Below are 16,533 nucleotides of genomic sequence, written 5' to 3' on the forward strand. Positions count from 1 at the left end.
TGCTCGAAAGTATGGATGAAGTCCGGGACATCCAAGAATAGAAAATACATCCCAATCCACACCATTACAGCTCAACTTGATATTAGTATGTTGAGCGCACTGCCTACATTTCATGGTTTGGCAGGCTCTGCCACTACATCTTTTTTGCCTGATCACACCAAAAGTCCTGTTGGAATGTCTTCAAGGAGCATCAGAATTTCTTGCAATTACTTGGTAAAGGTGAGCTCTGTGAGAAAGCAGTCCACGATGCCGAAGAGTTCATTTGCAGAGTCTACAAGTGTGATGCAGCTACATTAGTAGACAGGGCTCGCTTCATTCTTATTGGTCGAGCTCAAGCCTTAGAAACCCTCCACCACAAGTAATGCTCTGTCTTTCCATAGCGTCCACACTACCAGGCATCCATCGGAACTGAACCTCGGCGAGGTAGGTTCTCTCTGCTCCCGAGGTACCGCGTGACCATGTTCACCTGCAACCAGGCGAAGGTCGTTAGACTGTATCCAGTCAAGCGCCCTTCGCGCAAGCAACTCAACCTCCTTGTCCTGAGGAAGTTTTTTGACTCCTCGGGAATCACGGGGGTGACAGGGGTCGTCCGCAGTGACAGCGGTGACCTTATCGTCACCTTCGCGGAATGGGGAGAGGCCCAGCAATTAGAAAACATAAGACAAATCAATGGAATCGAGATCCAAGTTGAAGCCTGCCTACAGGACAACTTGGTTTTGGGAGTCATCTCCCACACAGAAATCGAACATCTCGAAAAAGAAGAACTTGCCGAGCTGATCGGAGATCAGCTCTCAATAGTTCGGAAGCTGACCAGTACAGCTGCCCTGGTTGGCTTCCCAAAGAAACTTCCTAGCTCCGTTTTGCTGGGATGGGAGAAGATCCCAGTAAAACCGTACCAGCGAAGACCCACTCGTTGCTACAAATGCCAGAAGTACGGCCATCTGGCGCGGAAGTGTCGTGCTCGGGAGGTGTGTTCAAGCTGCGGGACACCCGGGCACCAGGACGCCAACTGCTTGGCGGCCGCCAAGAAGTGCGCAGCTTGTGGTGGCCCTCACTCCTCCTCCGACCGGGAGTGTCCCAAGTGGAGGGAGGAGTGCAGGGTGGCCAAGCTGCGGACTAAGGAAAGACTGAGCTACAAGGAAGCCCTCCTTGTAGTGAAAAATCAAGAAAAGAACAAGCAAGACCAGAACAAGATCACAACAATTAAACCCGATTTCATTACACTATCTTTAACATCGTTTATAGAAGTGTATGAGAATATCCCAGAAGAAGACCAGGAAGAAGAATGGAAACTGAAAAGCAAAAGAAGAAACAAGAAAAGGAAGAAGTCCAACCAATCAGCTTCGGCCGAAATAGCCTAACGGCGAAGAGGCCAGTAATCCCCCAATACCATCCATCCGTGAAGTTCAGAGGCTGACTAGACACCAGAGGAGACTCACGTTCTTGCGGGAATAGCTACTCTCCCGTAACGGTTTCTACACGCCATAGCCTACTGGATCTTGTGTGCATGCACTGATTCTCGCTGTTCAACAGCAATTCATATTTAAAGTGACTCTGTCATTTATCCAAAATTTTGACACCTCACGAGCGCTCAGGATTGACAACCTTAGCATTCCGTCCCCACAGTTAGTGTGAGTGACCCACACAACTGCGAGGGAAGCGCTAACTGTTGTCCTTCCTGACGTGGTAGGAGGGCTTTCTCTCTTTACTACATTTTTTCTATCACTTACCCTGGCCGAGGCACCTGCTGATTTTTCCATACTTCGGTATTCGTGCTAGAGCCCCCCCAGTGGTGCACACCTCACAGAGTGGGATTGTGTGTTTCCAGTGGGGGTCGGGGAAATAACCTGGGCCAATCCAGCAGTGACGTCTGTGATCGTGCAGGCACACCACTGTTCGCGGGTCGCCCTTAAGTAAAAGTGTTTTTTTTTTTTTTCACTAAGGGCCTTACATAACCTTAGTGCACCAACATCAGTATATGTAAAAAAACAACTAAAACTGTACCCAAGGGGTGGTTCCCAGCCACCCCAACCATGCCCTCTGGGAGGGGAAACACCAAGCCCCCCTCTACTCGTCCAGGCAGGGACAAGCAGAGGCGGGAGACCAATCACAATGACCCACGACTGCCAAGACCAATGACAGACAAAGACAATGAAACGACCACCGACCAAAATATCCAACAAAGACGTATCATTCAAGTTTCAACTGAGAAGGCCAGAGTAATCCACTTTCGGACTGTTGACACGTCCACCTCGTTTGACAAAATTAATGGGTTCATTATCCAGAAGGCCATTAAAGATCAAATAGTGGACGTGGTGAAAGTCCGAAAGACAAGAAATGGCCAACTCCAAGTTACTGTTAAAGACGCAAAGCAAATGAGGGACGTCTTGAATCTGAAAACCTTTCATTCAACTATAGTGGAACCGTATATCCCAGCATTTCTCAATACCTGTAAGGCTGTAGTTAACAGCTACGAATTCCAGGGAATGAGTAATGACGAAATCAAGTACCACATGAAAGATCAAGGAGTCGTCGATGCCTTCGTCTTTAATAGGAGGACCGCAGAGGGAGAAAGAAAACGATCAACCACAGCTGTACTGACTTTTGATGGACTTGTTAGGCCCACCCATGTATTGGTAGGATATGAGAGAGTCCAAACGAAAACATACATTCCATTTCCCATGCGATGCTTCAACTGCCAAAGGTTTGGACACACTGGTAAGGCCTGCCGTAACACCCAGGTATGCTGTAAATGTGCTCAAAGCGGACACAGGGAAGATGACTGCACACAAACTGAGGAAAAATGCTACCACTGTTCGGGTCAACATGCTGCCTCAGACAGGAAGTGCCCTTCCTACCTGAGGGAGTATGAGATCAGTAGAGTGAGAGCAGAGACTAATTTGGACTACAGGGAGGCTAGGAAGCAGGTGGAGATGTCCTTGCAGACACCAACATCTGGAATGTCCTTCGCATCCGCTGTAACCAAAAACACCTCACCTCCCAAAATGTGCACCACTGGAACACAGACTGAGACCAGGTCCATTGCAACACAAACTGACTCCACGCTCACCGGATATCCAACCACAGACGCCAACGACGAAAACTCAAAGACAACTATGACTACTAACGAGACTAAAACTACAAACAACTTAAACGAGACCACAAAACTTAAGCAGACTGTCGACCTTGTCTACCCCCAAGTAAGGAGAAGGTCGCTATCTGTCGAAAGCATGACAAGAGACTCTTCACCACAACCATTGTTTCGCATTGTTGAAACACACCGGGGGCTGGGAGCCCCTGCCGAGCAGAGAACTGGCTTTATGGAGCCTGGAAATACGAGGAACATACCCCGGCACACAATTCCCCCCCAGAAACAAGAGCAAAGAAAAACAAAACCCAAAACGCTGACCATATCAACTCTCAGACTTAAAATTCAATATCATCCAGTGGAATTGCAGAGGTGCTAGGAATAAAAATGCTCAATTTCATTTACTAAAGTCATTATTCCGGCCAGACGTTTTTTGCCTACAAGAGACGCTACTTGCGGGTCAGGACGACCCACCTGTATTTGACAACTACACGTCCTACATGGGAGACAATCTAAGGTGGGTAGCCCTATATATTAGGAGTGAATTCGCTCAACAAAAAGTCAACCTGAGCGTGAATCTGCAGGCTGTGGCGTGCAGAGTCAAGTTTCGGTCTGACTATGTGGCCGTCTGCTCACTATACTGTCCTCCGGGCGGGCTCATTGCCGAGGGTGAGCTTGAGGAGCTATTTAACCAACTGCCAGGAAAAAAAATGATCCTCGGAGACCTCAATGCTCACCATTTGCGGTGGGGCAGTGTCCGGAATGACGGGAGGGGAGAGCAGGTGGCTGCAACTATACTCAACTCCAACTTGTCTCTTCTGAATGACGGTAGTGCGACTCGAGTGGACGAACGAATTGGCTCAGCGACAGCTATAGATCTCTCTATAGTTGAAGCTTCCTTGCTATTAGACTGTAAATTTTTTACATACGACGACTCCCTGGGTAGTGACCATTTTCCGATCTGCATTTCTTATGAGTGTGGCGCCCCAACGGCTACTCCCGAGGTGCGCTACAACCTTAGGAAAGCAGACTGGGGGGCATACTCAAGAGCCGTTCGTATAGACACCATTGGAGAAGATATCAACACCAAAATGTCACACATAGAACAAGCCATAATACACGCAGCAGATTTAACAATTCCTAAGACTTCTGCAACTACCCACAGGCCTGGAGTTCCATGGTGGACACCAGACTGCCGACGAGTGGTTTGTGAGCGAAATAGGCGATGCCGTTTATTCAACAGAATTCCATCTATTGAAAACCTCATTGAATATAAAAAAGCTAGAGCTAAGGCTAGGAGGTTTCTCAGGGAGTGCAAGAGAGAGTCTTGGCGGGCATTCGTCTCCACTATTAACAAGGATACCCCTTCCTCTGAGGTATGGTCGGCTATAAACCGGGTCAGATCAAACGGAGGAAGGACTTTTATCCCACAGGTGAGTAGTGGAGGGCGGCTTCTCGACGAACCCCAGGCCATTGCCAACGCCCTAGGCCAGAAGTTCGCAGATGCCAGTAGCTCCACCAATCATGATCCACGCTTCGGCGTGTTCCGTGATCGTGCCGAGCTCGTGCATCTCGACTTCGAGAACGGGGACGAACAAGACTACAACCGAGCATTTTCCCCAGAGGAACTTTCCTTTGCTTTAAAAAGGGCAAGGGCTCTACTCCTGGACCTGACGGTATACGATACGAGATGATTAAGCACCTTGACCAGGGAAACCTGGACAAATTGCTAGAAGTGTTCAATGAGATCTGGACGTCCAGAACGTTTCCAAACTCATGGCACTTTGCCCATGTCGTACCGATCCCAAAGAGGGACAAATGCCCTACCAACACCAACTCATTCCGTCCGATTTCGCTCACAAACTGTCTGTGTAAGGTCATGGAACGTATGATAAAGCGTAGGCTAATGTATTTTTTGGAAAGTAACAACTTATTGAATGATCGACAGTGTGGTTTCCGCCAAGGTAGAAGCACACTAGATCATTTAATAAGTCTTGAAACTGACATCTCAAAAGCTCTTTGCAGTAAAGAAACACTAATTGCAGTATTCCTAGACATAGAAAAAGCTTTCGACATGACATGGCGGACTGGCCTCATGATGAAGCTCCAGGCCTTGGGTCTGAGAGGTAATTTGCCAATTTTCATTAGAAATTTTTTGCAAGACAGAACTTTTTCCGTCAAATTAAAAGGTAACGTTAAGTCAGACACATTTGTCCTAGAAAACGGAGTTCCACAAGGCAGCGTTTTGGGCCCAATATTATTTATCATAATGATTAATGATTTCCTATCACCAGCACCCAGCTTAAGTGACCTCAAATTCTCCTTGTTTGCTGACGATTGCGCAATCTGGCGCTCCTCTCGGGTCGAGAGACTATCTGCACAAAGGGTGCAGGCCGGCCTAAAAGCCGCTGAACAGTGGGCAATACAATGGGGATTTAGGTTTTCAGTTGAGAAGACAGTAGGAGTAGTCTTCACTAAGAAACGTAACATTAATAATCCAGTATTAAAATTAAATGATACTCCTATTAAATTTCAGACTTCAGTAAAATTTCTCGGTGTTCATTTTGACCGGAAATTAACGTGGAAAAACCACATTAACGAACTTGAAAGTAGATGTCTTAAAGTCACAAACATCCTGAAAGTTTTATCAGGTACTACATGGGGAGCCGATAGGAAATCTTTATTAATGGTGTATAAGACCCTGATCAGATCAAAACTTGATTATGGATGCCAGTTGTATGCTTCGGCATGCGACACCACACTCGCAAAGCTGACCAGAATACAGAACCGATGCCTTCGTCTATGTCTGGGTGCTTACAGGTGTACACGTGTAGGAAAACTAGAGGTGGAGGCCCATGTCCCTCCACTCCACATCAGGAGGGACATGTTGACGCTAAGGTACGGGTTGAGTGCGGCTAGGAGGCGCGGCACAGGCCACCCAGGTTGGTGTGCTGTTGCTAAATTCCGTTTCCTGCAGCTGCGTAGGTCCCCGTCCTCGGTTGTCCGCCTCCAGACCTTGTGCCAGGGAGCTGGTATCCACTTTCGAAGACGTTGATAGATACGTTCCACCGTTGTGTCCGCCATGGGAGAACCCCAACTTCCATGTGGAAACATCGTGGCTTCCAGGAGGGAAGAATGACCTACATCCTGAGCTCCTGAAACAACTTTTCTATCAATTTCTAGAAGGATATAGCGCCTATACTCACGTGTACACAGACGGGTCCAGAACTGACGACAACGTTGGAGCCGGTATCTGGAGCAGAGACGGGGAGTGGAGCTCCCGCCTGCCGCGGCATACAACCATATTCACTGCAGAGATGTTTGCAATAAGTAGAGCCATTGACATTGCAATAACAAGCGATGTCAATGATGTTGCTGTCATTTCAGATTCCATGTCAGCTCTTAAAGCAATTCAAGGTGGTGACACTACCAGCAATGAGATACAGGGCAACATTATTAATAAACTACATGAGTGTGCCAAGAATATTGTGCTGATATGGGTGCCTGGGCATTGCAACATTTGGGGCAATGAACAGGCAGACAAACTAACAAAAGCGACTGTGGGTCTCAGGGAGACAACCAATGTACCCTGGAAGCCTCAGTCGTGTCTCTCCTTGGGGAAGACATATACAACAGGGAAGTAGCAACTTGATTGGACGAGGTTAGATCTTCGCAACACCTGGAAGACTAACATAGGAAACTGGCTTTCAGCATACAGAAAGAATAGGAGGGAAGAGGTGGTTCTCGCCAGACTAAGGTTAAATTGTACCCATTTGACCCACCTAAAAGCTTATTTAGACAACTCCTTTCCACCTATCTGTGCCACGTGCAACAAAATTCTTTCCATCCGACACATTCTGACGGAGTGCAGCCAGTACGAACCAGAGCGCCGGCAGCTGGTGACCCTAGCTGCCAAGCGAGGCTTCGTGCTGACTGTACCCAATATATTGCAAGATGATGTTACCATAAGTGACGCTGTAATAATCTTCCTCAAGGAGACCCGTCTTATCGGCATGTTGTGATTGACACACGCATGAACTCTTTTTATATTTATAATATGTATGTAACCATGCCCTAAAGCAAATAAAAATGAATAAAACAAAAATTTAAACATACAACATGAGAGACATACCACAAACCTTCCCATTACATACAACACGCACATATACCAAGTAAAACTGACACCCACCAACACATATTCAAACAAAAAGACACGGGCTACAAGAGACAATAAAAAAAAAAAAAATCAGAGAAACTAGTCACCTGACCGGCCATTTCATCTGGTCTGTCAGTAACTCACTATCATATCACTCACTCATACCATAATTCATCCCAAATAAAACAACAACAAGAAAGAAGAAACCAAAATACCAAGAACAAGAAGAACACAAGAATAACAAGAAAAGAAGAAACAAGAACATCAGATTAGTTGTAGCAAGAAAGAAGACCAAGACTAGAAGAAGAAACCTCAAGAAGAAGAAAGAAGACATCAGCTCCGGCCGAAATAGCCCAAAGGCGAAGTGGCCAGCAATCCCCAATTCAAGTTACAAGGCATCCTTCTGGCAGCAATTTGACATGCAGTATCCCATGCTGCCCCCTCTTGAGACGACGGGATGACTTACTTGTTCCTGTTCTCAGGACCCTGCATTCAGTGCCAGACTCCTGCACGGAGCTTATCAGCTGCAAATGCACCAAACAGTGCATAAGTGTTCATTGTAAATGTAAGAAGTCAAAGCTGGTGTGTACTGCTGCATGTAACTGCAGCACAGCTGACGGAATCTGCAGGAACATTTGACGAGCAATGTATTTCTGTTTTAATATTGATGCTACTTTTCTTTAGTCTGATTTAATTTATTTGTATGTTCGCTTTCATTATTATTCTATAGTGCCTCAGCTTCATTCTTATCTCATATTGTTTTTTTATATCAGCAGTTTCTAGATAAAAGTATAAAAATCATGAAAGTGCCTCCACAGTGTTTTTTGTTGTTGTTTACTTATGTATATGAATACGGTCTCCGCATGATTCAATTTCGAGAGTTTATAATCAGAATATGCTCCAAATAACACAAAGAACTGTTTATTCCAAGGGTATGATTGCTGAGAGTGTATGATAAATGTAAATGAAAGTGTTATATTGTCTCTACCAATCTGTGTCAAAATTTCCCTTTCTGCACGTTAGTCATTTTCAATATATAACTCTAACTCTAAAGCAGTGCAATATTTAGCTTGTCATATTCCAGAAATTAATTCAGCGTACAAAAATCCTCCAGAAAAACTATGACAACTTTGTCTCAAATTTGCCGACCTCTCCTAAAATAAACTGAAATCTCAGAGAACCAGTCTATAGGGGCTATTGTACAATAGGATCTTCAACAACATTAAACTAAGAGCCGGGTCGTGGTTTGTCGCTACTTTCATATTAAGGTTATATATTAAACCGTTTTGGGGTGATCTCTGTGTAGCAAAATAATAGTTAGGAATAAATGGTTTGTGAAATCCAAAAATATAACAACAATATTTTTATCATGCAAGGAGTCGTTTACTAGATCAGTAATATAGTGTATTAAAGTTTCAGTAGATCTTATCTTTCCAATTTTACTCTGACTTTATACAGGTACTGTACATTAAGTGACGGTTTTCATGTTTTTACACAAAACACTGTGGTACGATAACGTCATGAGGGATAAAAAAACTTGTTGGATAATCCTAACATTTTGTGGTGACCAAGTTCCCCACTGTGTTAAAGTGTATCAATTATACCTACAGGTGGGAGAGCCTCAGAGAAAATGTGAAGATTCTATTGGGATTCGAAGATCTTGGAAGGCGAGGGAGGAGGTGCTTGAGGTCCCGGCGATGACTAAGAACTACTACACACACGTCTACGAGAGCAAAGACGTGTCAAAGGTCATGACTCATATGCCCAACTCATTCCAGTCAACGAAGAACGTAAGTGAAATGTTTACAGGTCATATATACTAACTTCTTCAGGTGTGGCAGGCACTGCACTCGACCGCCTACACATTCCCAAATGTAAAATTAGGTTCTCATTTACAGTTTAGTGGATTTGTAGGTATCCAGGGTAAGGAGATAATGGCAGTCTGTAGGGAAATGTACTGAAATATTAAACAAATGAATCAGAAAAGAGGACATAAATGGGGTGGGGCTATATTATAAGCAAAGAAATTAAGATCCTCATTGAAGAAAAAGTAAAATATAAAATGGGCAGAGTATGTAGAAGAACTGCACAACGATAATTATAAATTGGAGTTAAGAAAAGAAGAGGAAATAATGATCAAACTACCAATTCATTATGACTGAGGCAGCTGTGAGCAAGATTGAAAATTATAAAGTTTGTGTGATAAGTCAGCTATCAACAGAATTTACGAAACAAATGAGCAGGAATGGGATAAAACGTGTAACTCTACATACATCAAAGAAGACCTTCCCAGTGATAAACAAAATAAATCAATATTTGTGTTATTAATAAAGAACGCCACAGTGCACTCAGTTTAGAACAATTAGTTTAATAGGTCATGCCTGCAAATCTTATAAAATATAATATTAAGTAGAACAAAATTTAGTACAGACAGCGAGTTATCTGAAGATGAAATGGATTTAGAAGGGAAAGGGACTAGAGAAGCCATATTTAGTTTAAGAATTTTGAGTGAAAGAACTTTAGACGTCCAAAGAAATTTGTAAGCATGCTAAGTTGATTGTGAAAAAAGAACGACTTTGATGAAGTAAAGCCCAAACAACTTGAGACTTGGAAAATATAAACATTAATGGAGAATATATAATGATTAAAAACAAACTTAACTGACAACAGGAGGCTGTAATATTAGTAAATAATGAACTTACTAATTGGTTCAAAGTTAGACAGGGAGTAAGACAAGGCTGTATTCTATCTATACCATTGTGTGATATACTGTACTGTATATTCAGAATTTTTAATGACAGAAGTGCCACTGTAAAGAACAATGAAAACATAAAAATTAAAGTTATATAAAATAAACGCTATGTAGATGATACTGCTCTTATCATGGATAGTGAGGAGGCGTTACAAAAACTTGATAACAGATTAGTGGAAAAAAGTGGAGAATATGGGTTAAGAGTTGACGCTTTAAAGGCGAGAGTAATGATTGTTTCCAAATTAGAAATATATCCTAAGATAAGGATTATGGGAGGCAACAAGCAACAAGTGGACAATTTGGTGTATTTAGGAAGTAACATTAACTGTGGTGCTGAATTTGCAAAATAAATCAACACAAGAATAGGACAAACAAAACAACATTTAATAATCTAAAAGATCTCGTAAAAATGGGCATTAACTTCAATTTGAGAAAAATATTGCTGACAGGCTTTATATATGGTCAGGACTATTGTATGGGTCAGGAGCGTGGACATCTTCAGCAGACACTGTAGAGATGTTAGAAGCCTTTGAAATACGATGTTTTAGGAATATGTTAAAAATAACTTAGACTGGCAGAAAAATAAATAAAGTTGGGCTAAAGTTGGCAAAAACTTCAAGAGAAATGCTTGAAATTTGTAGGATGAGGAAAATTAGTTATTTTAGTCATATAATTACGGATGAGAGAACAGCAGCAGAAATATTAATGGGCAAAATTGAGGGTAGGGGGCCAGGGGGTTGGTGAATAATAGTAAAGAATTGGTTCCCCGCAGAGATGCAAAATCTCGGAGGATTCGTAAAAACAGCCCGAAAATCTTAAGAGTGAACGACTGTGGTCATCAACGATCAGATATGAGAATGGCACTTTTGATTGATTGATTGGTTGAGTGAGAGACGCAATACCTCATTGTTAGTCTGGATTTTATAATATCAATAACAGTGAACATGGGAGTAATGAATATACAGGTAGCTGGTACGAAGATGTACTGTACAAACATCACATGTTTGTCCATCCTCCTTCACAATGGACGAGAAGCTGAGAAGACACCGCAAGTGAAAAGAGGGCCATTATCTGATGGCTTAAAAGACTTTAGCCTTGATAGTGAGGTGGTTCAAGCGTGGGAGTCAGCTATTCTACATCTTCAGATATGCATTCAACTGTAGATGTTAGAACAGGCTTTTTTTTTCTCTCGTGAACGTTCAATAGTATTCTCTTGTTTACTATAGATAGAACATCACTTTCTTGTAGTTATGATTGGATGTACTCGAGTTTTATTCATATGTTGTCTGGAGATGAGACACTGACTGACCTAGAGTAACAAAAATAGCACATAGTAGAAAGACTAAGCTTATATGGTGTAATGAATTCTCCATCAGGAGCTGTACAACACCTTCAGCGCATGGGAGAAGTATCATCATCTCTGGCGGGTCGACAAGGAGTTGGCCATCAGGGAATTCATTAGCAGTGGCCCGACGCTGCAAGACTACGATAAGACACTCAAGAGCTACGTTGACCTGGATAAACAGATCAGTAGTGAACTCAGTTGCTACCGTGTGGGTGCACTAGCCGTCAATACTGGTGAGAGGTCAACTTGAAGGATGCTGTGCTAGACCCAACGTATATTTGGGGGCATTATTTCCGGACACTTGCTAATATGTAGCCTCTACTCGTGGGTCGTGTAATTATGTAATTAGTCTACAGTTAACAAACTCTGATTTTTCACAACAAATTGTGTTTGATTAACGACATGAAAAAAAAATTCCAGGGAAATTTGCTCTCAAGTGTACCATGTTTCTTTGATATGATACACTTGACCAATTGTTACAGAACCGTTTTCTCTTGTACACCATTTATCATCAATACGTGTAAAACGAACCTGCTTTAAAAATAATATTCTTGACAAATTTGATTATATCCATTGTTGTAATTTTAAGATACAATGCAAATCTCGATTTATCTTCAGCTGCAATCACACATAATTATTTTATTGCGTCTTTATTTTGTTATTGTCCACTGAGAAGGAAATTGTCAGAACATTATTTATTTATTTTTTACCATTTCCATGTCCATTGTCTTTTCTTTACAAGATATGCTCAATGCTCATTCCCAGACATCCTCAAGAAAGCTCTCAAAATCGAGGCGGGGTTGTGGGTGACCAAGTACGGGGAGGGGCTGAAGACCACTTACATGAAGGAGATGGAGAGGCTTTTCGCCCAGCTGACGGAACTCTCACGCCGCCTCGAGCGACCTCTCAAGGATCTCGATGATATTAAGGGCGCCATCGACATCCTCCGCAAGACTCGTGACCTAGAACTAGACATGGATGATGCCATCGACCCTATCGAGGCAAGTTGTTCATTCATTTATTGGTGGAACACAGTAGCTGACGCTAATTATGTCAGGGTTGGAAATTGTAAATATATTACTCGGTAAAAGAAGGCTGTATGAATGATAAGGTTAGTGTGAGGTATTCAGGCGAGTAACTCCTTAGGGTGACACTGGTGGTTATACTAGAGAGTAGGTCACCCTAGACTTAAGGCCCGTTTCCACTTAAGAGCGAACACTCGATAGTTACTGTCGATATTTCTCTCATCTGTGTATCCACATGAGAGCAAACTTATGCGAGAGTCTTCCCGACAGTAGCTGTTGGAGAGATCTCTCAGTGGTGTGTCAGTCATTCGATAGCAATGGGTGGTAGAGGACGTAACAGAAAGTTGCTTCAGCAGTAATAGTTATGGTGATATTGGAGAAGAAAAGCAAAATCAGAAAAGAAGGTGTTGGATAAAGCACTGGGTGGAACGACGAGGTGAACTGGGAGCTAACAATAGGCTTGTGAAAGAATTACAGATAGAAGATGCTCAATAGTTCCGTAATTTGACCTGCATGTCAGCAGTTCAGGTGGAAGAGTTGGTGAAATTGGTTGGATCATTAATTTTCAAGAGAGACACACGAATGAGGGAAGCCATTTCTGTTCAAGAGCGAGTTATGGTGACGCTTCGGGTTTTGGCATCAGGTAAGTAAACAACAAAAATACACCCAAACGTCCTGTCCAATGCCAATAATTAGTATTGATGTTCAAGTGCTTAGTTCAAATAACCTACACTTGTTGCATCAATGAATATGCTGTAAATTCATCGTCAATAATGTGATAACCATCTATAGTTAATTAGAAGTGAAATACTCCCAGGAAACGGATAATATCTACCATATCCATCTGTTGACCTTGAACATGACTTTTCAGAGGGAAACGCTTGACGTTTGAATTAGACCTATTAATAAATTGATGAAATTGTATTCAAATCCAATTTACGCATTGAATTAAATGAAAATTTGAAGGTCGTTAAGTAGCTGGTTTACATTTATATAAGGATATCAACTGAAAAGTCTCCTGAGTCCAGAGCGCCAAGCTTCACCTCTCGAGGGCACTGTCAGACTGTGGATCTGGTCCGTATAGCTGAGAGTTGACGTGACAGTTGTGGGCTACCATGTGTCCACACGATAGCAAACTAGCAGAGAGTAGCTGTCCTAAAGTAAACTCAAACTATCTGACAGTTACTCTCAGAGTCATGTCCACTTGATAGTATCGTTGTCGACAGCACTTTACTCTCGAGTGAACACGGGCCCTTAGATAAAGTTAAAGTAGTGGAGTGTGTGTGGTCATAATTATTTACTACAGTGTTAATTATAATACCATCTTATAAGGCGGTGTTTAGTATAAGGAAGCCTGTAGTAAAACTTTTATCTTGCAGGAATCATTTGGTCTGCTGGTGAAGTACGAGCTGGGGCTGACACAAGAGGAGGCAGAGAAAGTGGACAACTTGCGCTTCACCTGGCAGAAGGTGTTGGCACAAGCCGTCGAAGTCCAGAACCTCTTGTCTCGTGTTCAACCCTACTTCAGGTCAGTCGAACTGCTCTGTATTCAGTAAATTCCTAAGTTCATAATTTTAGAACTCGGTGAGAAACTTTCAATGTTTTAAATAATTTTTATCAGATATCTTGTCACATATTTTTAAAACCGTAAAACTTATGCATTTTGACAGACATGTAATATACTGTATCCAGGAACGAGCTGATTCACAACGTGGCGCAATTCAAGAAGGACTGCAACAAGTTTGTGCACGACTACCGCGCTACTGGTCCAATGGTACCCGGTCTAGATCCTCGCGACGCCTCTGACAGGCTTATCATCTCTCAGGTATGTTGCTTCACATTTCCGTCTTGTTCTTATTGTGTGCTGGTGGCGACAAGAACCACACGCTTTTCTACAGTCATATGCAGGTGCTCTATGGAAAAATGCTAAAGAATATATTAAGTAAGGAAGTGGCTACAGCCTGGTGGCTGTAACATGCTGATGTACTCAGCAATCGTACGCTTGGCTAATTCACCATAGGTGTGTATCACTTATCATGAAATTTTATTATTTTTTTCAAATTTTCTAGAATCTCTTTTCCACAAGTGAACACAATTGCTTTCTGATATTTTTCAACTGAATTCTCAATATCTTGCCATGTATCAAACTTTGCACCTTTGGATAAGTTATCCATAGTACTGTAATATATACACAAATAAACCACTGGAGCAAGATATTTCGTGTATCACGGCTTCAGGCAAATAAGTACAAAGTATTTTATATATAATATCCAACTCATAAGCCAAAGGTCGCAAGGTTATCTGATCTGACCACCCCGAGGAACATGAGGTAACATGGGGAAATATGTTTGACAAGGACATGATGTTTATATGTGAATTTAACAGAGATACTTGGCTGGTAGGAGAGGTCAAGAGTTAGGTCTAAGGTGCGACCCTATGATCCGATCCTGTGGCTTGACTTGATGTCTGTAGATAAGGATGGCGGGCTGTTGCTTGTTGCAGGGTGATTTGATTTTGCCGCTACAGCGGCTACTTTATTGTGCACCCCACACTCATCGTGTGAGCGGTAGCGCAAAAGGATTACAGAGTAGGGTTTACAAAGGGTCATAATAATTAACCCCCGTTGTCAGGATATTATGGCACTGAATGTTACACAGTATTTCATTTACATTATTTGTTTAGTTCTATACATAAAGGGTAACTTATTCACAAATGCGTGAGTACGGGCGTGTGAGGCAGTATGTCTGGCCGCACACTTTGTTATTCACATTTGCGTGAGAGGTATTCAAGCACATTGCGTATTTGGTTCTGTACATGAGAATTGATACAGTTACTAAGTGCAAAAAAGTGGATACAATCTTAATATGTCGGCTATCTTGCCATTAGAGATGAAGTGTTGTGCCATTTCACACATTGCTTGGACCTGTCCTCCTAAAGGTTCTATCTTCACACAGTCGAGGACGTAGTGTTCAAGTGTGTGGCCATATGTTGGCCACACACTTTTATTAGTTTTGTTTACATCTGCTTGGGAACATACTGCAAAGGTACTTATATCTAACCTTAATCTAGCGGTTACATCTTGTAATCTAGTGATCTTGTTACTTGCTCCATATACATGTTTCACTTGATACATCTCATCATGGTAACCTATGGATCGACTAGTGCCTGTTTGCACTTGTACTTGCGTCAAACTCATCAATAAGTTCTTTCCTAATTACAGTTTAAGGGTTCTTTTTGACGACCCAAATTGTATTCAACAGTGTCTTTGTTAGACGCGAGTTTGGCGAGGGCATCAACTCTGTCATGTTTTATGAGGCCTATGTGAGGAGGGATCCACAACAGTTTGACCTTGACCACGGTCAACAAGGCGCATATTGTGTCTGGCCTCAGAGACAAGAGTGTGACAACCTGAGTCGGTACCAAGGGCAAGTAGTGAGGATAGAGAGTCAGTGATGATGAGACTGTCAGTAACAGTGGTTTCAATGAATTTAATAGCTGTGAGTATGGCAACTAATTCAGTTTGTAGAGTGGATGCCCAGTTGTTAATTCTAACTCCTTTCTCAATTATATTACCGTCAGGTTGAGTCACAACAATAGCACTTCCAGCCCTCCACAGGCGGTGTTAAGAGATCCATCAGTGTAGATGGTCTGTGTGATATTATCATCAGTCTGTAGAGTGTGTATGTGTTCAAGAGCTCTCAATTTGGCAGTGTGTTGGAGATAAATGCTTTGTATAATTAATTTTAGGCGGATACGTCGGTATTGTGATATCGAAGGGAACTGTCCGCCAGGGTTGCAGGAAGCGCTGTTGTGTCTCAACTTTGTACAGGTGGTCTAGTCAAACATCTTCAATGTGTGCGCTGTAGTTTGGATCCTTTAGACTCAGTAGTCCCATGGTTCATACATTCTAGCAATTTTAAGGAAGCAATGTTATCAGGATCACCACGCAGAAGCCTCAGGGCTATCATGAGGTTGACTTCATATTCTATCTTTAACACTGGGTATACCTAGTTCTTTCCTCATATTAGAGTACTTTAGTGCTCATGGGACATCTAGGATAATTCTGGGGCTTTATTTGCATTTCTCAGGCTTGTCAACGCCTTTCCCGTCACGAATGACCAGGGGCTGGTGCGTGGTAATCTATCAGAGATCTTATATAGCCTAGGT

General features: G+C 42.6%; 1 protein-coding gene across 1 annotated transcript in view; it reads left to right on the forward strand.

Moving 5' to 3' along the window:
- Positions 1-16,533, forward strand: part of LOC121877743 (dynein axonemal heavy chain 5-like) — a 118,351-nt gene that overhangs the window by 21,452 nt on the left and 80,366 nt on the right. Inside the window, exons 11-15 of the mRNA XM_042383599.1 lie at positions 8,855-9,034; positions 11,373-11,574; positions 12,107-12,342; positions 13,746-13,894; positions 14,059-14,191. Of these exons, the coding sequence (XP_042239533.1) occupies positions 8,855-9,034; positions 11,373-11,574; positions 12,107-12,342; positions 13,746-13,894; positions 14,059-14,191 (900 nt within the window). The remainder of the gene's footprint in view (positions 1-8,854; positions 9,035-11,372; positions 11,575-12,106; positions 12,343-13,745; positions 13,895-14,058; positions 14,192-16,533) is intronic.

This window comes from Homarus americanus, unplaced genomic scaffold (genome assembly GCF_018991925.1).
Source record: "Homarus americanus isolate GMGI-L3 unplaced genomic scaffold, GMGI_Hamer_2.0 scaffold24523, whole genome shotgun sequence".
NCBI lineage: Eukaryota > Metazoa > Arthropoda > Malacostraca > Decapoda > Nephropidae > Homarus > Homarus americanus.